The following is a 26,305-nucleotide window of genomic DNA, read 5'->3' on the forward strand; positions in this document are numbered from 1 at the left end:
GAACCTATAGACAACAGCTAATTGTAAAACCGTCGTCTATAGTTATGACCCTGCACATAAACAACTGTTCCTATCAACAACTGTTGTCTATTAGTCTCACATAGATAATGGTTATCATAAAAACACAATTTATTTTTTTGAATTTCAGCATGGACAGGAAAATAATTATTAGTAAGATTGAAAGTAGGTAATAATATTTAAATTATTATTTATATGTATTGTAACACTAATTTTAACTTATTTTGTATTGTTGTATTTTAAGATCTATCTTCTTATTCATCATTAATTCAACTACATTTCGCACTTACTCTTCTAAAATTCTCTCTCTCCCTTCTCTTTATTTATTCTCTTCTCCCTCCTAATGTCCCAAAAGAATATCTCTCTCATCCCTGGAGATGGTGATGGAGTTGCTACTGCGGTGAGTGCAGGTACAGGTACTGCTGTGTCACCATGCTTACCAAAGCAAGTCAAACTTTCTGAAAGGTCCAACACCGCACCCATGCTCATAAACTCCCTCACCAAGCCAATAATATCCTCAACATCATTAATGTTTTCCAAATAGGTCGTACTCATGTCCATCCGACACATACTAAATATGGAGAGTGATGTGACAATGTATATGTTATTATGTTGTATAACATAAAAAAATAATTATTGTGTTGTACAATCTAAGAAAAAGAAAATATGAAGCAGTTTTCTTACTTATTTTGTATAATTTGTTGTTAATTATAGAAATAATATAGTATATGTTGAATATAAAAAGAAAAATAAATAAGAGATGATCATTTATTTAATTTATTATTTATTATTTTGTAAAAACTCATTTCTTTCTTCAATAATTATATTTCTAACTCTTTTAAATATTAAAATTATTTTTCTACACCTAATGTATTTAATTTTTTAATGTATCTAAAACTAAAATTATTAATTCTTTTTAATTTATTAATTTCTTTTTATACCATGCTAGATGGAAAATAAAAAGAAAGGGTGATAAGAAAAAATCTCGTTTATTGTCATTATTTTTCTTCATAAATTCTCATTATGGAGTTGTTATATCCAAATGTTAGACTAATATTTGGAATGTCTACGACGACTCTCAACTTGTTATTACGGTGGATTTATTTTATAAATAATTTTATATGCATTCATTTTCACGTATTGTTCGATAGGTAATCATAATTTTCTTTTACATAAATTAAAATAACATTATATATAAAATTTTATAAAATATATTTCATGTTAATTATTTCAAAAAAATTAATTTTAAATTTATTAATAAACTAATTTTAAAATGTTTATTTTATTTTATTTTATTCTCCAATAAATTCTTATAGACAAATTTATAGAAATACATCATATATTTGTTATTTCTATTATAGGAATTAAAACAGTGTAGCGATTTTTATCTTTATTGTAGAAAAATATATATTGCATATGATTCTTCTTATATTTTTTATATTTAGTACGAATATATTTTATTATCATGACCAACATTATAATGATAGCTTCTACGAAGTTGAAAAAGATAAGAACTAGGAAATGATATAATCAAATATTTCAAATAAAAAAATTCTTATCAATTCTCAAACAAAATTTTCTTATGACAAGCTACTCAGGTGTAATCAACCTGCAAACATGACCTATCATCATGTTGTTTGTGTAACTTCTTAAACACAACTATGCATTTGTCCGAGTAGTCATTTTCTTACAAGAAAAAAAGAAATGAAAAAACTCGGACACAACATGCACTACTTAATTTGAGATTGACAAGAAAAGGACGAAGAAAAGAGTTACACAGGAAACGATACGTATGGATGGATCCACAACGGCGAAGGTTTTTATAATATGGTTGGATTAATGAGGACCTTGTTGACGACGATGACAATGTTGCAGATCTTGCGAAACATGGTGCTCTTAACAGAGAGAACATCATCGTCTCCGGGGATGGAGGCATCGCAGGTGTCGATGGCAGCCAAGGCAGCTCTGAGCCAGCGTTGTGCATCAGCTTCAGAATCGATCAACAAGGCAGCAATGGTGTCCTCCAGTTGGCTCTCTGCGTCCAAGATGTTCTCCTTGCAATCAGCCAAACCTTGTTGGATAGAAGGTTCTAGGCTGTCGTCGTCAATGAGTGTTTTTGCGTCGGCGAGGATGTCGGAAGCGTTTGTAGCAGCAAACCTAAGGGAAATGATTGCCAATTCTTTGAGGTTTGCGGTAGGGCTTCTGATTTTGTCGGAAGAGAGGACCTCAACGCATAGGTCTCTGCTCGGGGACAATGTGCATACCTTGCTGATTAAACCCTTTCCTCTTAGTGTTGTCTCACCGATTAGTGGATTTATTCCTTTTAGTATTTCCAGTGCAGCTGCCTGGTGTGCCATTACAGCTACGCATAGAACCAACACCCAGAAGAGTTTTGTAGAACGTTCCATTTTGGTATTCAAAAACCAAAGTTGAAGGTTTTATTTTCTTCTGGGGTTATTAGGTGTTCTATGTCGCACACCAGGATGAGGAATCACTAAGCCCTTGCGGAGGGATTTATAGTGGACGAGTAACACTTCTCTCCATTCATTTTTTGACACCTAATTAAGGATTCTTGTTTTCAGTGCTTAATTTTAGCACTATACCAAAGTATTAACAACCAATTCTACCTATTTTTTTGTTTCAGGTTACTTGGCACTCCTTTTCCTCCTTTTTCTCTCTTTTTTTTGCTTCAATCAACCTCCGAAACTGCATATTAAATGGTTACGTCAAATTCTATAACTGGTTACTTTTTTTCATATTATTGCTGGCCTAAAACAAATTTAAAGTAGTTATTTTCTTCAAATTAACAAAAGATATCGTTCTTACAATAAAATTTAAATTCTATGAAATTATCTTATGACAAAATTAAAAGCATAATTTATGGTGACGTCAATCAATTTGAGAATTTTTATGGTAAAAATTTCATCTTAGAAGATATCATTATTTTTTAAAGTTTTGGTGTAGACATACATATATAATACATAATAAGAAAGTCTCATGTGTTCCTATTCTTATTTGTTTACTTCCTCCTCCTGGTATTGGTTTTAAATAGAACATTTTTCAATGCTAAAGGTTCTCTTGGTGTATCTAGTTGTGGGAATGTTGTTAAAGATCTTCATGTGTTCATTGTAGTTATTTTGTAAATAATTTGATATGCATTCATTTTTCACATATTGTTTGATAGGATAATCGTTGTTGAATTTAACACTAAATCTCAAAGGCATATCTGATGGAAAAATTATTTTAGCTTTATTATTTGTCGAAAGTTTATAAAAATAATTAAAATTTTGTTTTGTATTTTTTTTTTCTATATGTATATAATTGTATCAGAATATTCTATTAAAATTTTGCAACAAAATATTTTAGTGAAGATGACTAATTTGTTAAAGAATATCTTATTAAAATATCTTTTTTATATTATTTTTTTATTACAAATTTTAAATATAAGACTTTACTTAAAACTAGATACAGTTTCACTCTTAATATTAACTCTTTTATATGATTAAAATAAAACATTTCATTTTTAGTACACTATATTTATTTTTTTAAAATAAAATAAAAATAAAGGTTACAATGCAATAATGAGTGTGTGGAGTATGATTATTTTTACAAAAAAAAATATTTTTTATTTATGTGGGTTAGCGGGCCAACCTGCTCTACACTTGTTTGTAGCGTCTTTTGAATTTTATAATTTAAAATATATTTTCTAAAAAAATACATTATAAATGGTAGAATTTATAATGTATTTTTTTTAAAAAAATTATATTTCAAATTATAAAATTCAGAAGATATTTTTAGAAATATTTTCAGAATTCTATAATATGTAATATGTTTCTTAAAACAATATATTCTAGATTATAGAATCAGATTTCAAAAATATCTTATATTCTGAAATATATTATTTTTTAAAAATATTTCAGATTGTAGAGGGGAAATATATTTTTAAACCGATAATATATACTTTTAAGAGTAAAATCATCTTTTCACCTAACTTATGGAGTCACAGAAAAAACTGCATAAAGAAACGTCTACCATAACTCATGTTTGCTCAGCCCTTTCACTAGTTTGAGAATTTTATGAGCTTAGTTACTAGCATTAATTCAATTGGATCCAACTTCCCATTTATTAGAAAGTAAATTTGGGGTTCGTTGCATGTTCCTAAATTGACAAATTCATGTTTATTCACCACCTTGTTAACATTTTAGTTAATTTATAATGTTTAAATTAACTAATTATAAAACTACTTAAGCTAATTAAGGAGAGTAAATTACTTTGAGCCTATAAGTAAATAAAGTATGGTATAAAATTAAAGTTAACTAAAGCAAAGATTTAGTGGAAAAAACATAATAAAATAAAACTAAAAAGTAATTAACATTTTCTATATCGAATCACTTATTCAAGTTGACATTATTTTTTTGCATACCATATTAGTTCACTTTTAAATGATGTTAAAGGTATAAATTAGAGATGATACTTCCATGAGAATAACATATATGTTGAAATAAAAACTATTAAAATGCTGATATTTAGGATAGTCATATGATAATATTTATTGAAAAACACTTTCCCCCCTCTTATTCTCTTGTTTTTTTTTTTTTTTTACCTTTTTGTCTTAATTAATTATTTCTTAGTATTATATAAATTTAAATATTATTTAAAAATTAATTATATAATATAAAAATTAATATTAATATAAGAACAAAAACATTGAAATATAATATTTATTATTTTTATAATAATAATAGTTATAACTGATATTATTTTAATAATTTTTTATATAGAAAATACAAATTTAATAATATTGAGAAGTGGTTGTCTCGATTCAAGTGAAGACTTGGTTTTGGATTACATCCAAGTCTCTTTCTGAATTCTTTTCTTTTTTCGATTGGTATCTAGAACCTCTGGTCTGTATGCTGATGATTTCTTGATATATTATTGAGTTCAAGTGTTTGTTTTTAGGATGTTTGATTTTTTAGTAAAGTCAGGTGTTTTTAATCATAGGTGTCTGATGACGTGTTTTTTAGGTGGGAGTGAACTAGGTCTATTATTATGTGTAAGAGTTGGATTATCCCTAAAGTGATTCACATTTATCCATTTTTTATTACTGATAAAAAATAAATAATAATATTATAGTTAATTTCTTATTTTTATAATATTTCAACTTTAATAGTATTAGTTATAATAATTAGTAATAATATTTTTATTTTTATTAAAATAATAATTTTGTTAATATTAATTTTATTTTTACAATAATATATTCTAATAAAAGTATTTATTAGTTAATATTTATAAAAAAAATATAATAAAAATTAGATCTAATAGTTATAATAATAAAAATAATATTAACAATATTATTACAATAATAACATATTATTATTATATAATTATAATAATATTGCTAAATGCTAATATTATTTTTATTATTAAAATTATTATAGTTAATATATAATTAATTCTTTTAAATTATATACTTAAAATTATTAACCAGAAAAAAGACTTTTTGATGATCAAATTTAGTGATCAAAATAAATAAATTGCAAATTATGACTAAAACAAAGAACAATTGATATATACAACAAATTAGCAATCAAAACTACAAATAAATAGATAGTTAGTAATATATGTTTGTTTAATAACTGAAAGAAGGATCAAAATAACTACAGAAAATGAAATCAATGGTTGTATAAAGTAAAATAAGAATAATATTATTGGTGATTGAAATAGCGATAAAAAAAAATTATTTTAGTGGCAATTTTGATATCGATCGCTAAATAATTTTGTTGATTTCAAACACTAAATTTGCTATTGAATTAAGTGTGTTTTTTAGTGAAACAATATGTGTCGGTTCGCTAAACATGATTCCAAATTTTTGTTCAAATTGAGACATATTTAGCCTTGTCTCCTTAAACCCCTAAATTTTGTATACCCTGCTCCAACTTACACAATGCCACACAACCAGTGAGCTTGAACCCTGCACTACTTGACCTTGACCTTGACCCCTTACCATCTTAAACCCTAACCTCCTTCCTTCTTAGACGGCGTCACATTGAAATTATTTCCATTCTCCAATCTATTTCTGGCGCATTACTCTCAATTTCAGTAGGCCTTAACTGTGAATCTGGCAAGGCTATTGCTCCTCTCTCTCACTCTACATCTTTCCATCGTTTCTTGTTTGGTCAACAAAGGTTAGTATATTTCATTATGTCATCTTGTAATTTAGGGTTTCTTTTTGTTCCGATTAATTTGTTTGAATTTTATTTTTTTATTTGGTTCAATTGATTTACACTGTAAAGTTAAATCGCTTGTGCTTCTCTTCGTCTCTTTTTTCCTCTTTAAACTGGTTTCAGACACATTGAAATATTCATCTTTATTTACAAATGTTGTTGCGCCCTTTATTCAGTAGTCTTGCTGTCTATGTACCTGAGAAGTGAGAACATATGATTGAAAATTATCTCTTCCCAAAAATACTTCATGAGATGCAAGCGTGAAGGACTTCTTTGAGGCTAGATTCATGGAGGGGGAAAATCTTCAGGTTAGATTAGACAATGTTCCCTTTAAGCGCATTTTGGAGGAGGATAATGTAAATATTTTGAAGGCTTTTTCTGAAGAGGAGATTAAGGAGGCAATTTGGGACTGCGAAGGGGCGAAAAGCCCAGGACGACCTGATGGATATAATTTTGAGTTTATAAAGATTAGCTGGGATATTGTAAAGTCAGATTTCGTTAGGGCAATTCAAAACTTTGAGAATTATGAATTTTGGCCTAAGGGACTAAATGCGTCCTTCATTGCCCTTATCCCTAAGGTAAGTAATCCTTCAAACTTAAATGAGTGCAGACCGATATCTTTGGTAGGGTGCATATATAAAATTGTGGCCAAGTTGCTGTCAAAGAGACTTAAAAGAGTGTTACTGGGGGGTCAATGATGATAGACAAGCAGCTTTCTTTGAGGGGAGGGGCCTTTTGGATAGTGTGTTGATAGCAAATGAGACCCTAAAGGAAGTCAAAAGGAAGAAATCCTCATGCTTATTCCTAAAGGTAAACTATGAAAAAGCGTATGATTCAGTGCGATTGGATTTTCTTTATTATATGCTAGACCGGCTTGGGTTTGGGGGTAAATGGATTAGATGGATAAAAGCGTGTCTAGAGTATACTTCAGTGTCCATCCTTGTAAACGGGAGTCCAACAGAGGAGTTCAAACCCGGGAAGGGTCTTAGACCGGGGGATCCTCTTGCTCCTTTTTTGTTCCTTATAGTGGCTGAAGGAATGGCAGGTCTAGTCAGGCAAGCAGTTGCCAAGGATCTGTTGCAGAGTGTGGAGGTTGGGTCTAAAAGAGTAAAGGTCAATATGCTGCACTTTACGGATGAAACTCTCTTCTTTTGTAAGGTTTGCCCACAAAACATAATGGTGATCAAATCTATATTATACGGCTTCGAATAAGATTGGAGGGGTGGGTATAAGTCAATCTCAATTGCAACATTACTCGTCTGTTTTACATTGCGAGATTACAAATGTCCCTTTCAAGTATTTGGGTATGGAGGTGGGCGAAAATCATTGGAGAGTGCGCTTCAGGGATAATGTGGTCGCTAAGATTCGGCAAAGATTGGATAGATGGAAAGAGAAGTTTTTATCTATGGCTGGTAGAGTTTGTTTGTTGAGGTCAGTTATTTCTAATATTCCTTTGTTCTATATGTCTTTTTTCAAGATGCCATTGTCTGTGGTTCTCTCTATTAAGAAAATACAGAATTTCCTTTGGGGTTTGGGGAAGGATGGCAAGAAGGTTGCTTGGGTGGCGTGGGAGAAGGTGTGCAATTCTAGAGAGAAAGGTGGTTTGGGTATAAAAGATATAAGACTTTTTAATGATGCGCTTTTAGGGAAATGGATTTGGCGTATTCAGTCTGTAGAGATGTGGAAAGAGATCATTGAGTCTAAATACGACGATTGGAAAGAACTGCGAGGGGCTGTTAGTAATTCTAAGGAGTTCCTGAGGGATCGACATGTATGGTTTATTTCTTGTTGCATATCTTTTATCTTTTGTTGTTTGGCTGGGTGCTACTAACATTGGTCTTTGGCCAATAAAGGGGTTTGATGTTTGTCAGAGGTTCTTGAGTCAGTTACTGGGGTTATGAAGGATTGAAGTTTGTTGTTTTCTTTTCTTTGCATTGTTTTACTTTGGTTCTTTTGGGTGGAAGGATTTTGTAGGTTTTTTTGTTAGGTGTGTATGTGGTTATGTTGGACTGGTCGGTTTGGTGTTTTGGGGCTTGTATTTTCTGGCCCATTGTGTAGTTTGTGTGCATTGTTTGATTCAGAGATTGAAAGGTATTATGTGGCAGGATTTGTTCTTGGTCCTTGGCCTTAGGTAAGGGATTTTTAACATTATGTATAAGGATTGAAATACCCTTCAAATGTTTTATTTTATTTTATTTATTTATTGCTAAAAAAAGATGATGTTATGAATGATATTTTCTTATATTCTATAAAGCCATGGAATGGATGTTTTTTGTATTCTATCATAATTCTCTTGTTTTCTCTTTTTGAAGCCTGAACTGCTAAAAATGATATCTTGTTCTTTCGTATACTAGTTCTGTTTCAAATATAGTTGTATGTATGAGATCCATTTTCATTTGAAAGCTATTAATAAACATGTTTATATCTTGAAAAACGATAACAACACACACGGTAATACTTTAAGAGTGTTGCTAACGCTTCTCTTGTATCTTTTACATTATTCTCTTTTATGCTCTAAGATAAATTTTCTTTCTTGTAAAAAGAAGGATCAAACTCCTTTAATTTCTCGTCTATTTTTTTGAAACTCAAAATCATGGCAATCATGTGTGGGGTGTCAGTTCGTTAAGGTTTATAAGAGATATTTTATTATGATTCTTGTTAGGTTTGTATATGTTATGAGAACAATGGGAAGATATTTCTTAAAAATAAGACAATAGATGAAATTTTAAATTTTCCATACAATGTATGGTTATGTACAAGGTTTTAAACCATTCTAAAGTGATTCATATTTATTTATTTATTTTTATGAATGTATGATTATGTATAAAGTTCTAAACCATTCTAAAGTGATCCATATTTATTTATTTATTCTTATTGATAAAGAAAATAGTTGTTTATGTATTTTTTTTCTAAAAATATAGTCTTGGTAATCCTGCCTTGCTTTTTGGTATTAATCTTGCAATGTAAGAGATTTTTTTTTTTGAAGATTAATGGTTGATATGATGGTCAAGGAAGAGGCTGGATCATTAACGGTATTGTTATATTTTGGAGAAGCCTCTCAGGAATTTTAATTAATGAGATAAAAGAACTAGTGAAGATGCCTTGGAATCATATTTTTGTAAGTATGCATTTGATTCCACAATTTGAAAGATGGATCAATTAATAAAAAATCATCATGAGCAATAAAGTGATCCCCATGTATTAACAAGATGAGTAAATAAAACTTATTTTACAAATCTTATGCCAAACTCTTTTAATTTCTACTACAAGAGGAGATCATATAAATAATATAGTAGAAAATATTATTAATGATATATCAAAGGACCACTAATTATATATTTAATTGCATAATGACTTCGAATTTTGCATATTTTCATCATACTTTTGCGTTGGATCCTGCCTGACGTATGTTTTATTTTTATTTTTTTAGTACTCTTTACTAGATCAGGTACTGGAGTTAATTTAACATGATTAAATTTTTAGCATTTATAATGTTTTAGTAACTAAAAAACGTAGTCGCTGAAATGAATTTTGTTTTTGTATATTTTAACTTGTAAAGAACATTAAAAAAATACAATTTTCTATCGGACATTAAAAATGACAGAGATAAAAGACAAAAAATAATAATATATTTTTTAAAATAAACATTATCATAGTCACTATAGTGGAAACACTTGCGTCATTGTATACACGTTTTATTCTTTTACATAATTTTCACGATAATAGAAATGTAACATGCATATAGAAATAATTTTGGATGAGTCAAAATTGAAAAACAAAAAATAAAGTGTAGAGAGTGATTGAAAATAGATATTATTTTATTTTATATGTGAGATTTGGTATGAAAATGTGTGAGAGTATGCTATTTTGTTGCCTCAAAATAAAGAATTAAGAAAAGATTAAGGAAGTTATATAAAAATTGTACATTAATATTAATTTAAAAAATTAAAAAATAATTTTATTTTTTAAGTAATTCATATGAAATGATAAAATATTTTTGTATTAATAAACTGATATATATTATATAAGGGTAGAATGGGAAAAAATTGTGTAAAAAAAAACCGTTATAATAAAAATCCGTTAATTAAATATATTTATTGATGATTTTTGTACGTATTTATCATATTAAAAACATATAAAGTAATATCAATTAAAATTAAATATATGATATACTTTTATTATAATTTTTTTTAAAATATATCCATCTAAATGTATCAATTAAATTTATTTTAGAATAAATTTTATAAATGACTCTTTTCATCAAGTGTGTGTGAAAGAAAGATAAAATATTTTATATATGTTAGCATTTTAACATAACAGTGGAATATGACATTTATATGTTTGAGGAGATAGTTACGTAAAATACATTTTGATAATACTCCTTCAATACAAATTTAACAAAGTTTCAATATAAAATTAAAAAAATAGTAAAGCATATCATGCAATGAGAGAATATAAGTTTTATTGTAAGAAAGAGTATTTATATATCTTTAATATTTTCTTCAGTTAATTTTGAAGAAAGTAACTATTTCAAATGTATTTTAGGCCAGCTAGAAAATATATTGAAGCAAAATGTACAAGTAGAAGACGAAAAAAAAGTTGAGGAGGTGATGATAAATGCTTGGTTTGACTAACCATTTAAGATGTAATTTCGGAGTTTGTTCGAAGCCAAAAAGAGAGAAAAAGAAGGAAGAAAATGAGTGCCAAATAACCTAAAACTAAAATTAGGTAGAGTTGGTTGTTAATACTTTGGTATAGTTCTAAAATTAAGCATTGAAAACTAATCCTTAATTAGATGTTGAAAAATGAATGGAGAAGAGTTATACTCAACCACTATAAATCCCTCCCTAAGGGTCCAGTGATTCCTCGTCCTGGTCTGCGACATAGAACACAGAATCCCAGAAGAAAATAAAACCTTAAACTTTGGTTTCCGAATACAAAAATGGAACACTCTACAAAACTCTTCTGGGTGTTGGTTCTATGCGTAGCTGTAATGGCACACCAGACAACTGCACTGGACATACTAAAAGGAGTAAATCCACCAATCGGCAAGGAAACACTAACAGGAAAGAATCTGATCAACAAGGTATGCACATTGTCCCCAACCAGAGACCTCTGCATTCAGGTCCTCTCTTCCGACCCAGCCAAAAGCCCTAACGCAAACCTCAAAGACTTGACAATCATTTCCCTTCGGTTTGCTGCCACAAACGCTTCAGACATCCTCACCGACGCCAAAAATCTCATTGACGATGACAACCTAGACCCTGATGTCCAACAAGGTTTGGCTGACTGCAAGGAGAACATCTTGGACGCAGAGAGCCAACTGGAGGACACCATCGCTGCCTTGATGGTTGATTCTGAAGCTGATGCACAACTTTGGCTCAAGGCTGCCTTGGCTGCCATCGACACCTGCGATGACTCCATCCCCGGAGACGATGACGTTCTCTCTGTTAAGAGCGCCATCTTCCGCAAGCTCTGCAACATTGCCATCACCGTCAACAAGGTCCTCGTTAATCCAACTATATTGTAAAAACCTTCGCCGTTGTGGATCCATCCATGCATATCGTTTCCTATGTAACTCTTTTTGTTATCTCCTCTGCTTGTCAATCTCAAACTGAACAGTGCATGTTGCTGTAAGAGTTTTCTCTCTCTTGTTTTTTGTTAAGTCACTAATTGAGGACTTCGACAAATGCATGCAGAGCAGTGCTTTAAGCTTACACAAACAAAGTAATGATAGGTTGAATCCTTCATTCAATTTTGTGGAAGATCTTTATTGACAAGTAATTAGATAAAGGTTGCAAGAAACCGTGTTATTTTATATAATCATTTCTATTATAATTTTTGGTTGAAATATTTTAATTAAATATCTTTAAAAAAATAGTTTACCATGACATTCCTTTCAGCTCGTTAAAAAAAACAACAAAATTTACAATTAATAATATTGGTAAATGATATTAATAAAGAGATAACGTGTTGGAAAAATACCACCTTCTAAATTTAATAACAAATTTTATTACCATATAATTGTTTACTCTTCCATTCGTGTTAAAGTCATGTGATTGTGATAATAATATGTTTTGCTTATTGTGAATAAATTTTATTATTCATAATATTGGGTAATATGTGAAATACCTCGAGTACAAATTGAAAATCAAAGGATTGAAAGTATAATTAATGGTTAGTAATGTAATTTATTATTATATAAGAGTGTGGTATGTAAATTATTTTAAAATTTTAAATAATTTTTATCATAAGAAAATCATTAAATAATGACTAATTTTAGAGACAAAAAATAATTAGTCACTATATTAATTAAATTAGATATTATTTTAGAAACTAAAAAAATTATTAATATCTAAAGTAGTTTATATTATTAATAAATAGTTTATAAACTGGTATCTAATTAGTTTTTTCATCAACAGATAATAAAATTAATTAAGGGGGTCACTTTAGGGAAGTCTCAACCCTTATACAAGAACCAACCAACACATGTAGCTAACACCCACATATATCTTCAAGGTAATAAAAGTAAGGTCTCTTTGTGGTGGAGAGATTTAAGGAAGGTCTGGAGGTCTGAGGATTGGGGAGGGAAGTTTGAAGATCGTTTGAATTTGGAGGTCGGAAACGGGAGAGAGATTATGTTTTGGTCAGACAATTGGATTGTCTCAGAAGAATTGAAGAGCACTTTTCCAAGGCTATATTCTTTATCTGTTAATAAGGAGGCAGTTTTATGTGATTGTGTATTGTGGGAAAACGGGACGTGGAAGTGGAACTTAAGGTGGAGAAGGGGTCTGTTCGCTTGGGAAGAGGAGCAAGAAAGTCAACTTTTAGAGTTGATCTCTAATAAGACACTAGAGACAGAAACAGTGGATAGTTGGGTTTGGAAGGATAGCGATTCAACTGAGTTTTCAGTTAAGTCCGCTTATGGGTTTTTAAGGGGAGAAGGTAGTGAGGAAGACTTAAGAAGGTATAAATTTTTCTGGAAAATTAAGGCGCTTCCCTCAGCTCAAGTCACAGCTTGGAGAGTGATTGAAAACAAGGTTGCTTGTAGGGTTAATATAGAGAGAAGAGGAATTGAGATCGAGAGTAATTTGTGTTGCTTGTGTAGGAGGTCAGAGGAGACAACAAATCATTTGTTTTGCGAATGCAGAGTTGCTTGGCTAATTTGGAATCTCTGTTATAACTGGTTAGGAATAAGATCAGTGGATTGTATGGATCCTGGGTCTCATTTTGAACATTTTAAGATTCTGGATGCACCTATTTCAGTTAATCTTATTATGGGAAACCTGTGGATTGCGTTGGTTAGTGAGATATGGAGGCACAGGAATAATTGTTTATTTAAAGGTGGAGTGGTTGATCACACTGAAATTTTCTCTCTAACACAGATTAAGGTTTGGTCATGGATCTCATCAAAGATACCGTCAGCTAATTTCTCATTCTCTGATTGGTGTCTTGAACCCTTGGTATGTATGTATTCTGTTTAGTTTTTATGTAAAAGGTTGTTTCTTGGGTTTCTTTTATTATTGATTGAGATGGGAAAGAGAGTAGGAGGTCTTTTGGTTGATATGTAGATGGAAAGGCTCTTTGAGAAAATCTGTTTTGTTGTATAAGGGTTGGACCACCCCTGAAGTGGTCTTATTTAATTTCATTGTTATTTGCTGATAAAAAAAAAAAATCTTCAAGGTAACCAAACAAAACAAGCATCCAGAAACTATACCACAAGGAACAGTTCTAAAATCTTAAGTATATCATTCACTAAATATAAATAAATGTGTAAAAGTTTGTTTGAAAAGTTGTTTGTATCATGAATTTGTAAGAAATTGAATAAAAGAAAAGTAAAAAATTTGGATGAGTCAATTGGAAAAATTAGGATTGAGGTTCATCCTTCTCACTCGTTTGTATTCTTAATGAATAAAAACATATAACATACCATCTTAATTGACATTGATGCACATATTAAAATCATTCATATCGATTTCTCTCACACAAAGTTATTAAGAATGACTCCTAAATATCAATTTTTCACATATTTATAAAAAAAAAATCTTTTATCATTACAAACAAATTTTATAAAGCAATTTACATTTGAAATATATTCCTAGCATTCAAATAATTTAAACATTATCATTTAGGTCAGATGTTTAGAAGTACTTTTCAGTCAAATCTAAGGATCAAAATCATGAATAAAAATTCAAACTTTAATAATAAAATGACAATACCAATCATCAATCAAGAATAAAATATTATAAATAAATATCACCTCAATACATAAGAGTTTGAACAAATTGCTCCAAATCCCAAAGGGAGGAATTATCCACTCATATTGACCATTACAAGCATGAAAAACAAGAAAAGAAGATTCAATATGTCTCTCCTTGACGATTGCCTCCTCTAGGATTTTCTACCTCTCAATATCCTCCCAATGATGTCTAGGGTTATGCCTCACGCCTTCTATTTATCCTAATTGGGCTTGGGTTAAGTGACATCTCACTCAAGCGAGATATTGTTTCCTTATGCGAGTTTCACGAGAAAAAACTCAACTTCACTGAAGTGAACTCGCTTAAGCGAGCCTTGGGTGAGTTCTTCAGGAGTGATTTTGCTTAGGCGAGTTTGAGAAAGTTTGGACGAGTTTTCAATGTTCCAACTTTGTCTTTTCATCTTGTCTTTAACTTGTCAATTCCTGAAATTAATACAAATTTGGAAATAAATCATTCATATTTATCTTATAATTCAAAAATATGTAAAAATGTTCAATTTCCTAAATTAGAGGTTGAATTACAACTTTTTTATCAATTAAAGTCCATAAATGTCTATCTTTATGCATGAAATATTACTGAATTATAACACTTATCAATCAACCTCTACATGTTAAACGGTTACGCCAAATTATATATCTCAGTATAAATGGTTACGTCAAATCAAGCATTTGTCATAAACTCTTAAGCTTTTGGTTTTCTTATACTTCTACTCATACATTCTGCTTCAACATCTTCTAGTTGGCCTAAAACAAATTTAAAGTAGTTACTTTCTCCACGATCTTCTCTATCATCTTGTCCACGATCTTCTCCATAAAAAAATGGCATCTCCACCATGGAATGTGGATATAGTTGCTGGCTTGCATACTATTTAAGAAGGATAGAGAAACACACATAAGACACCAATCTCTGTAAGTGTATAGCCGCTTCCTCTATATGATATATTTTTATTATAATTTTTTTTTAAAATATATCCATCTAAATGTATCAATTAAATTTATTTTAGAATAAATTTTATAAATGATATTATTTTCACAAAGTGTGTGTGAAATAAAGAAGGATGAAATATTTTATATATATATGTTAACATTTTAACATAACAAGAGAATATGACATTTATATGTTTGAGGAAATAGTTACGTAAAATACATTTTGATAATATTTTTTTCAATACGAATTAACCATAGTTTCAATATAAAATTTTTTTAAAAATTGAGTAAAGCATATCGTGCAATGAGATAATTTAAATTTTATTCTAAGAAAGAGTAGTTATATATTTTTAATAATTTCTTCCGTTAATTTGTTACTTCAAATTTGTCTTAGGCTAGGAGTTTATGACAAATGTTTGGTTTGACGTAACCAATTATAGCGAGAGAGAATTTGAAGTAACCATTTAACATGTAGTTTTAAAGGTTGATTGAATCCAAAAAGAGAGAAAAAGAAGGAAGAAAAAGAAAAGTCATGTAACCTGAAAAAAAAAATAGGTAAGGTTGGTTGGTAATACTTTGGTATAGTTCTAAAATTAAGCACTGAAAACTGGAATCCTTAATTAGGTGTTAAAAAAAATGAATGGAGAGGAGTGCTACTCGACCACTATAAATCCCTCCTTAAGGGCTCAATAATTCCTCGTCCTGGTGTGCGGCATAGAACACCAATTCCCAGAAGAAAATAAAACCTTAAACTTTGGTTTCCGAATACAAAAATGGAACACTCTACAAAACTCTTCTGGGCGTTGGTTCTATGCGTAGCTGTAATGGCACACCAGACAACTGCACTGGAAATACTAAAAGGAACGAATCCACTAATTGGTGAGGTAACATTAAGAGGAAAGAGTTTGATCGACAAGGTATGCACATTGTCCCCAAGCAGAGACATCTGCGTTCAGGTCCTCTCTTCCGACCCAGTCAAAAGCCCTAACGCAAACCTCAAAGACTTGGCAATCATTTCTCTTAGGTTTGCTGCCACAAACGCTTCTGACATCCTCACCGACGCCAAAATACTCATTGACGACGACAACCTAGACCCTGATGTCCAACAAGGTTTGGCTGACTGCAAGGAGAACATCTTGGACGCAGAGAGCCAACTGGAGGACACCATCGCTGCCTTGATGGTCGATTCTGAAGTTGATGCACAACTTTGGCTCAAAGCTGCATTGGCTGCCATCGACACCTGCGACGCCTCCATCCCCGGAGATGATGACGTTCTCTCTGTTAAGAGCGCCATCTTCCGCAAGCTTTGCAACATTGCCACCGCCGTCAACAAACTCCTCGTTAATCCAACTAAATTGTAAAATTCTTCGTCGTTGTGGATTCATCCATATATATCGTTTCCTGTGTAACTCTTTTTTTCATCCTCTGCTTGTCAATCTGAAACTGAGCAGTGCATGGTACTGTTAGAGTTTTTTTTACTCTCTCTTTTTTCTTGTTAAGTCACTAACTGAAGGTTCCAACAAATGCAGAGCAGTGCTTTAGAAATTACATAAACAAAGTAATATGATAGGTCAAATCCTTCATTCATTTTTGTTGAAGATCTTTATTGACAATTAATTAGATAAATGTTATCTTTCAACCATCTTATTTTGTATAACCATCTTTCTATTATAATTTTTTTCTAAATAATTTAATTTATATTTTAATTAAATATCTTAAGAAAAAAATAAAATAGTTTCACATCAACTCACAATCTTATAAAATGTTTGATGAGATATTTATTAAAAACATATTAAATCATTTAATAAAAAATAAATAAAATTTTTATAAGATAGTTATATAAATAAAAGGTTTATCAACCCATAACAATGTAACATACTCATAACCCTTTTATTGTAATAAGAGATAGGGTGTTAATATAAAATATAAAAGATACACTTTACACCTTAATAAACTAATATTTTAATTATATTTATGTTATTTTTTAATTTATAATATTATTATATTATTAGAATGGTTTATCAAGTGCATGTGTTTTATATTTTTTTGGATGTTAAATTTTTTTTCGGTAAGAGATAATACTACTCTTCAAAATCTACACTCCCATCTAATAACTATTTTTATTAATGTAGGGATTAAATAGATGTAATAAGTACTTTTATTATTATTACATGTAGGTGTTAAATAGATGTAATAAATATACACTACAAAAAAAATTATTTTTAACAGGGGTTATATTTGACGTTACCAGCGGTTTTAACCCCCGTTAAGTGCATTACTCGCGGTTTGCCTTTCCCCGGGAAGATCCAGCGTCGCTATTTCCGGTGGTTCTGAAAACCCCTGTTATTCCCGGCGGTTTTCAAAAACCCCGCAATTCCCAGCGGTTTTGAAACCCCCACTATCTCCGACAGTTTTGAAAACTCCACCATTCTCGGCAATTTAAAACCCCCGCTATTTTTGGCGGTTTAAAAACACCCGTTATTTCCGGCGGTTTAAAACCCCCGCTATTTTCGACAATTTGAAAACATTCACTATTTTCAACAGTTGAAAATTCCCATTACTTTTAGGAGGTGTATATATAAAAAAGTAGGTGATAAATAATAAAAATTTAAATATAATAAAATAAATTACAAATGAATTTTTATCTAAAAGTATAATTTACATTTTTAAATATACGCTTTCCATATATTACATAAGCAAAGTCTATATATGTTTATTCAAAATGTTTTTGGCTTTAGCGATAACAAATATTCAAAGAGATTCAAATATTTTTAAATTGAAATATATAAACATGTGTGCTAATAAATTTATTAGAGAGAATTTGATTAATCTGGTGCCTAATCCTCTTTTATCTTCTTTCTAATACTAAATATTATAATTTATATACTACGAATATAAAAACTAATTTTTAAGCAATTTTTTAATTGATTATTATTTTAGGACATTTAAGAACATCACTCTTTTTTTTCAAATGAATGAAAACTATTAAATATATAAATGAATCATAACTAAATATCAACATCACTATAAATAATGTGAATTGCAATAAAAATTCAAATGCGTCATGCTGTTACCAGTGTAATAGTAAATACGTAGCATTTTTCATTTGAGTATAATTAAAAAATTTAATCAAATATTTATTTATCTTAATCGGTTAAATGTGTATAGTTCCTACTAACTAAAATAATTGATTGTACATTTATTATATTTAAATTTCAGTATCTATGACATAATCGATTTAACACATACTAATAAAAATCATACATTTTTTTACATTAGTTACCAATTTAAAAGTTAGTGATATGATAAAAATAAATCAGATATAATTAGAACCAAGGTAAGAAAGTATACTTTTCAGAATTGAATATAATTAGAATCAATACAGTACATTATAAAAGAATGAATAATTATACATGAAAAATTGAGATATCATATGAATCCATATAATCTGAAAAAATGCTAGGTGAAAAAAAAAAATGTTGATCAAAACAGAGAAAAATGAAGGTCTCAGCTTGAACCTGAAGGTGAAGGTGATTATTAGTCTGGGAAATGCACCACCTATAATAAAGAGCTAGTTGCAATTCAAATGGTGATTGCATCAAAAGAAACTAGAATGAATCAATGGACATATACAAGTAAATGAAAGATTGAAGGGAGAATTATTGCACGGAAGTGTATTTCCAATTTAAGGAGATTACCAAAAGAATAGTAAAATAGTTTATATAGGGTGTCGATACTTTTTCCTATTATTATAATATGATATCCTCTTTCTCCTTCTTACCTTTTTCAAGCACAACATTATTACCCTGATATTCCTTTCAGCTCGTTAGAAAAACAAAAACACAAATTATAATTAATAATATTGGTAAAAGATAATAATAAAGATATAACGTTCTAAATTTAATAACAAGTTTTATTACCATATCACTGTTAACCCTTCCATTAGTGTTAAAGTCATGCGATTGTGAAATACCTTAACTACAAATTGAAAATCAACGGTTTAAAAGTAACTAATGGTTAGTAATATAATTTATTATATTATATAAGAGGGTGTTCTATAAACTATTTTAAAATTTTAAATAATTTTCCCCAGCAGCATAATTCATTTTTTTATACTATATACCCATATGACATAGCTTCCAAAGTTCTGATGTTTTTTTTTTGCGATTAGATTATAGGAAGCTGCTTAAGTTATGATAAAACAGTAATTCATTGGCTGATATTTTTAACTCATTCTTAATAGACCTCACATAGAAAAAGTATCCATATATTATAATCATCGATATTATTTATATATAATTAATTGATGAGTGTTTATTTAATATTACTTATCAAAACACTATTTATTCTAAAACGTTACTGTATTATTACATTACTTTGAAAGGGTTATCACATCGTAATTAAAAAATAGTTGTGGACAAAAACATTGTGTATATTTCACCCTTTTATTTACATCTACACTTTTTAAGAGAGCTTATTATTATTATTGTAATGATATATAAAAAATAAAGGTGTGATTATAGTTTATAATTTAAGACAATTTCAAAATTGGTAGTGTAATTTATTTAAAAAGAATTTATTTATTTATTATGGTGTCCGGTATTTCAACTTCTTGAGTTAAGATTAGTTCCTACATTGCAATGAGAATTCGAAAAGTTTTAATATCATTCGGTTTATCAATCTGTTAGTTCGGCGACAAACAATCACCTATCATCATTTATGTCACTTGAACCATAAACTAAATTCACCTATCATCATTTATGTCACCTGAACCATAAACTAAATAGACTTTCACATAAATAATCTAAGTATGTGATGAGAATTCAATAAAAAACCTTAATAAGAATTATAGATTTCTAAACAAATTATAAGCATGAATTAACAATAAGATATTAGGTCTAAGTAAGACTCGTAATAGTAAAGATTTATCATAAAATAGTATAAATAGATTGTCATAAGACAAATAAAATATTTGTTCAATAGCATTTATAATTCAAATGTTTTATAGTATCAGAATGTCTTCTTTGCAGCATGTATCGATCTTTACATGACAAAACCAAAAAAAATAAAATTATGAGAAGACAAAAACAAAAACAAAAAGAAGATTGAATAAAAAAAAACAATACACAACAAGATTATTATTTATGTAAATTCGTTTTGACCTTGTAAGAAGATAACTGAAAAGTAAACAAGCTTACATTAACTAGAATGTCAATTATATATGGTTATATGAAACACACTTCTTAATTATTTATGTTTACTGTACATAAATAATAAATTTAGAATTAAATAGTACTTCCGATTTTTTTTCGAGTTTGAATATCTAAAATTTAATCAATAAGCTAATTTTGTTATAACAATTACTTTTTTTAAAAAAACTTACCGTTTTAATATATTGTTTTTTCTTTGTCTTATAAAAACATACCTTCAAATATTTGACTAGCAGCGGTATTGAATTGAATACATTTACAAAATTGAAATTGTTTTGAAGATATCAATTTTAATACGAAATAATTTACAAGGTACCAAAAAATTATTTAATCCGTGAATTTAAATATTTGATAAATTTTAAATTTAGTTATTATTATTTTTAACTGCAAAGTACAGAAAAAATGACCTGCGAATTTAAAATTAGCAGAAAATGTGATCAGGGTTTCTGAATTTGCAGGAAAGTTAAATCTGAAGTCTAAAATTTAAAATATATTTCCGGAGTTTTTTTTAAGATTTGCGAATAATTTATACGAATATTGAAATTCACATAAACTTGTTATCTACGAAGAAATTATTTACTGATTTGCGCTTATTAGAAAATTGACATAAAACGTGTTATTTTGTGAATTTTTAAGTTAGATCCTAAAAAATTCCATGTAATAGAAAAAATGTACATGAATTATTATGGCACAACGTAGGTATATACATCTTTAATCACTGCTGCATAGTATAAGTTAGGAATCCATATTTTTTATACAACAACATTAAAACTCTCTATATTATTTATTTTAATATTTTTTTATATAATTTAATATTTTTTTTTCTGTAAGTTAGCTGTAATTGTTTGGTCAAAAAAAATCGTCCACACGGCAACGAAAGAAGGATTCGTCTTCTTTGTAGTAGGAAAAGCTTCAGGTAATTAGTGATTGTAACAACCATTATGTTAAAATTTAAATATGTTTAAAGGAATTTTTATATTAATCTTCATTGTAAATTTTATTGCAGAGAATGTGATGCAAAAGGTGCATTCTTCTTTTGGTAAGCATCGAAGAAGTCAAAATCAGCGGTTGGTGTGTGCAGGAAAGAGTCACAATCTGATTAAATACTAAATAATTGAGAATGGGACAGAAAGAGTACAATATTTGGTTTATAATTCTAAATCACAACAGTTTTCAATGAAACAATATGGTTTGAAGTTTGAAGATTTGGCAGGGGTATATTAGTAGATTAAGGATACAAAAAATAGCAAAAGGAAAAGAACAAAGTTAATGTGAGTACGTAGATGTTCTATACCAAGTTATCGGTGTAAGACACTCCTGTCTGAGGTAACCAATCATCACCAAGCAAAAAATTGGAAACTGTAAAATTAGCTGCATCAGTGGCATTAATCACGTGATAACCAGACCACGTGACTCTATTGGTGGTGTTAGACCCTGGCCCAGTGTTGCCATACTCTGCGTAATACAAAGTGCTTAATGCAAAATCACCGTCCCATGCACGCCACCCCGCACCGTTGATCAAATCATCCATCTGGGTTTGCATATAAACTGTTCTAGAATACTCCTTCCATGGCCTTCCCAAATATGTTGCAACACCGCTGCTAGAAGCTAAATCATCAGCTGCTCTAATGCTGCAGTTGTGGATAGAAATTCCGGTGTCTTGGTTTGGATCTGTTCTTCCTTGTGCTGTGATGGCGTTGAATTGACCCGCCATGGGAAGACGGGGATACATGTTGCAACTTTGGAACACCACCTTAGCGTTTCCGAATATGAAATCTACGGTGCCGTAGATGTCGCATTCCCTGTAGAATTGCCTCAGGGAATGAACGTATAACGTGTCTTGGTACCCCTCGAAGCTGCAACTGTAAAACGTGGACAAGTCTGCTCCGTTTCGAACTGCCACTGCTTGGTGCTTCACGGCTCCGGCGGTGTTGCGGATGGTCATATTCACACCCACGAATCCTTGCCCTACCACAACTGTAGCATTGGTGAAAAATTTATCAGATACGTGCTCTTTCGAAAATTATTCTCCTCTCATCATTTTTCACATAATTTTTAAAGTAAAATCATTGTCCGTATATATTGAGGAATTATCACAGGTCGATGTTTCCAACAAGGAAGCAAATTGGATATAGTAGAGATGAAAATAAACAAATTTTTGTATGTTTTATTGTTTAATGTATATTGAAATGAGTTTTTGAAGATTTATTATTACCTAATGTTGCGGAGCTGAAGGTTGTCCAGCCATCAACGACACTGCGATTGCCTGTGATAACTGTCTTGTTGATACCATCCCCAACCATCATCAAGTAGGTCTTCTTCTTATCAATGGACACATTTTCTTCATACAAACCAGCAGTGACATAGATAAGGAAGTATCCGTCGGTAGAGGCAGATTTGTTAGGAGCTGCAGCAATGGCATCGGTGATGGTGGTGAAGTTCCCGCTTCCGTCTTGGCTCACCGTCACAATATCTCTCACCACAACATCCTCACCCACCGAGGCCTCAAGGAGCTTCCTCCTACTCACAGACTCGTAGATCGCACGGGTTCTGCTTGACATCTTAAGCGGCAAACGCCCGTTTTGAAACCCTTGTTGTTTCTTGGTAGGGTGCATTGTGTTGACTTTGGTTCTGGGAACCCAACCCTTGGTGAAGAGAGCGAGTGAGACACTGTAGAGTTTGGTGTCGTTGGAAAGAGGGAGTGTGAGACCGCTTCTCACGCTCCAAGCGGAAGCAGTGTCTTTGAGACCGTCCAAGCATGTTTGCTGGTTGGTCAGAATGGCGCTGAGTAAGGTTTGGATGTCTTCGGCTTGAAAACTAGGGAGAAACCTCGTTGTCTTGTTAACGGTTTGGAAGGAACTGGAAAGGAAATCGAAGTTGAGTTCCCCGAGAGTACGACAATCTTCAAGCGCACGGATTGCGGCGGCGGAAAGAGAAGAACGACGGAGGAGGTATTTATCGACGAGGCTCAAGAACTTTCGAGCCTGTGATAGTGATTTTTTGACGGAGTAGCGGCCATAGTCGTAAACGTTGCCTTTTTGAGGAGGGAGAACGGATTTGCAATAGGATGGATCTGGGGTGGATTGGCATGCGGTTCCAGGAGCAACAGGAGTTGCAGGATTTGAAACGGTGTCTGCAGAAACTATTATTGAGTGGAATAAAGGTAAGAGAAAGAGAAAGATTGAGAGAGAATAAGAAAGCTTGGAAGCCATGTTTGTTTGACAGAGCAAGAGCAAGAGTAGTAGTAGTAGTGAGTTATCGTTTTGGTGACTTGGAAACTAGGTTTGGCATAATGAATTTATAGGTGGAGAGGGGCAACTTTTTAACGAGATAGAGACCTCTGATTATGGGTTTAATTGTTTTTTGTGCTTGTTTTACTGCAGTTGAAGGTTGACCAAGCTTACTAAGTAGAGAATTAAATATGAGTAGTAGTAGATTAATGGAATAGTGATTAGTCAACCAAGGAAGACTTTGTCAATGGGCATCCAATTAGATCGAATTACATGGGACATTCATCTTGGAAATTGTAACTATGGGATTTTCCACTAGGATTTGCTTAATAAATTTAGGTGTTTATGAAGTGTGCAGTAGGTGCTGATTTAATTAATTAATTGGAGACACTACCGAATCCCTTGTCCTGTTCAGTACTAATAACACATACAATTCACTACAATGAATAAAGGTTTCTACATGATGGAGTAATTCATACAAAATTAAGGACGCACTTTATTATAATATTCTTTTATTTTACACCTCTCATTAAATAATTTAATCGTGTTGAATTTCATAAATCTTATGTAAAATCTTACCGCATTAAAGAGAATATATTAAAAATATGTTAACCAGAGACCAAGCAAAATGTTTAATTAATTTATATCTAATGACGCCTGTCATAATGTAATAAACCACAGTATGTTGTGTGTTGAAAAGTGGAAGCCAGCGGATACTGAGAACAAAAAACAATTAAGGGTGGTTGAAAGCCTAGAAAACGTTTGCTAAAAGAGATGCCTTCACATTGATGCCTAACTGTTTGAAATTAAAAGATGGCAGACAGAGAAAAGAATAATGAAAAAGGCAAATTTGAATTTGATTGAACTCAGATACAAAGTCATAACTGCTCATTCTCCAAACTTTTAAGAAGAATGAGATTTTACAAATTGAAAGATATCAACAATCAATTTTAAACAAATCCCCATCAAGCACTAATCATAGTTATGTAAATGTGCATAGAAATTAAGAGGGTTGTATACATGTTTGAGCAAACATAGAGAAAAAGGAGATAATGAGAGCTAAAATGTAGCGTAGATAGGGTTGGTCGAGTGTATTTGTTTTTGTTTTTTTAGAGGGTGCACCAATTGGTGTGTCAATAGGTGATTGATTGGTCAGAATACACTTGGAAATTAGATTTGAAGAGAGTGTGTAGTTTTGACCTTCATGATTAACGCGTAAACTGAGGTCTTGAGACTTTTATATAGCTAGGTAGCTGGGATGGTGGGGAATGTTAATGGCGGTGAAGGTCCCACACGTTACTGAAATTGTTCAGTAAACACTATCTGCCGAATTTGACAAGCTGGGATCAAATAGAGAAGAAGAGTTCAAAGTCCAACGGGTAAGGATTCACTACATAATACACTCTTTTATGTATATACTACAAAACTCCTTTGAAAAAATGCAACCTTTTTCCTTTGCAACGCGGAAACTCAATAACGAAACTCCTCTGTTACTTCCTCTCTGCACAAAGTTTTTTTTTTTTCCGAAGACATAACTGATGATTCAAAATATTGTATGTAATAATAATAATAATAATAATAATAAAAGTTGTGTAGATGTTACTTGAACTAGATAGAACCGGCCTCCCATATCAGCTAAGTTCCAGCACGTACTCAAAATGTTAATTATTCTGATTTATGATAAGTTTGGTGCTTTTATAAATTGTGAATTAATTTTCGAAAGTCAAAATCAGTCATTACAAAATTATTATTATGTACAGCAGTTGAAAACTCCAGCAAGTTGTTTGTATCAAAATCGAATCCAAGTCAAAGGAAGCACGTTAGATTTGCATTGAAGCTACCAATTGTATAAAATTAACTTTAAAATATTTATAATATATATTTTTTAAATTACGTACTACACTTAAATAAAAGTTTTAATGTACCTATCAAGAGTATAGAAGATATACATTCAAAAAATCTTAGAAAATATAAGAAAAATATTTTAAAGCTACTAAAAAAATATAAATATAAAAAATATCCACAGTACTTAGTTTTGTATTATGAAATTAAATTACTTGATTCACACACACACACACATATATATATATATATATATATATTATTTATGTTTCAAAAAGATCAACTAATTAAATTTTCCTGGGTATCGTAACATCCAAATTCATTATAGATACTTTTGTGTCAATTTACAAATAAGAATATTGGGCCGTAAAATCTCAAAATGGGACGAGCGTAGGAAGAGGAAATTGAGAACAAACAATGGACTATTGCATTCTAATTTGTATTTTAAAATTTGTAAAATTTAAAATATAAATTTTATTTTCTAAATTATATATTATAGAATACAAAAATGATGTTTCACGTTTTATTTTGAATTGTATAATTTTGAATGTATGTGGATGACATAATCGGAAACTGAAAATGAAGATATGATAAAAT

At 30.5% G+C, this 26,305-nt stretch overlaps 4 protein-coding genes and 1 long non-coding RNA gene across 5 annotated transcripts; 3 read left to right on the forward strand and 2 right to left on the reverse strand.

The window, feature by feature from the left end:
• Nucleotides 1–1,533: 1,533 nt before the first annotated feature.
• LOC137816231 (uncharacterized) lies at nt 1,534–2,495 on the reverse strand. Its single transcript, XM_068619307.1, has one exon. It carries the CDS (start codon nt 2,424–2,426, stop codon nt 1,839–1,841), a length of 588 nt encoding a protein of 195 aa, XP_068475408.1. The 5' UTR covers nt 2,427–2,495; the 3' UTR covers nt 1,534–1,838.
• Nucleotides 2,496–5,938: 3,443 nt separating this feature from the next.
• LOC137814756 (uncharacterized) lies at nt 5,939–8,495 on the forward strand. The gene is made up of 2 exons (XR_011081679.2): nt 5,939–6,203; nt 6,419–8,495. It is a non-coding gene; the product is annotated as an uncharacterized LOC137814756 (long non-coding RNA).
• Nucleotides 8,496–11,116: 2,621 nt separating this feature from the next.
• On the forward strand, nt 11,117–12,007 carry LOC137816233 (putative invertase inhibitor). Its single transcript, XM_068619308.2, has one exon. The coding sequence runs from the start codon at nt 11,185–11,187 to the stop codon at nt 11,770–11,772; it is 588 nt and encodes a 195-aa protein (XP_068475409.1). The 5' UTR covers nt 11,117–11,184; the 3' UTR covers nt 11,773–12,007.
• Nucleotides 12,008–16,133: 4,126 nt separating this feature from the next.
• Nucleotides 16,134–16,904, forward strand: LOC137816234 (putative invertase inhibitor). Its single transcript, XM_068619309.2, has one exon. The coding sequence runs from the start codon at nt 16,200–16,202 to the stop codon at nt 16,785–16,787; it is 588 nt and encodes a 195-aa protein (XP_068475410.1). The 5' UTR covers nt 16,134–16,199; the 3' UTR covers nt 16,788–16,904.
• Nucleotides 16,905–21,732: 4,828 nt separating this feature from the next.
• LOC137814757 (putative pectinesterase/pectinesterase inhibitor 41) lies at nt 21,733–23,907 on the reverse strand. The gene is made up of 2 exons (XM_068617649.2): nt 22,852–23,907; nt 21,733–22,613 (listed from the first exon to the last, which is right to left on the reverse strand). Exons 1-2 carry the CDS (start codon nt 23,846–23,848, stop codon nt 21,925–21,927), a joined length of 1,686 nt encoding a protein of 561 aa, XP_068473750.1. The 5' UTR covers nt 23,849–23,907; the 3' UTR covers nt 21,733–21,924.
• Nucleotides 23,908–26,305: the final 2,398 nt, after the last annotated feature.

The sequence above is a fragment of the Phaseolus vulgaris genome, chromosome 1 (assembly GCF_051622355.1).
Source record: "Phaseolus vulgaris cultivar YP4 chromosome 1, ASM5162235v1, whole genome shotgun sequence".
Lineage (NCBI taxonomy): Eukaryota > Viridiplantae > Streptophyta > Magnoliopsida > Fabales > Fabaceae > Phaseolus > Phaseolus vulgaris.

Bases quoted from the DNA above. Each gene is read 5' to 3' on its own strand.
- LOC137816231 (XM_068619307.1), bottom strand. From the start codon at position 2,426: ATGGAACGTTCTACAAAACTCTTCTGGGTGTTGGTTCTATGCGTAGCT.
- LOC137816233 (XM_068619308.2), top strand. From the start codon at position 11,185: ATGGAACACTCTACAAAACTCTTCTGGGTGTTGGTTCTATGCGTAGCT.
- LOC137814757 (XM_068617649.2), bottom strand. From the start codon at position 23,848: ATGGCTTCCAAGCTTTCTTATTCTCTCTCAATCTTTCTCTTTCTCTTA. The intron at 22,614-22,851 runs GTAATAATAAAT...CCAATGCTACAG, and splicing joins CTTCAGCTCCGCAACATTAG to TTGTGGTAGGGCAAGGATTC.
- LOC137816234 (XM_068619309.2), top strand. From the start codon at position 16,200: ATGGAACACTCTACAAAACTCTTCTGGGCGTTGGTTCTATGCGTAGCT.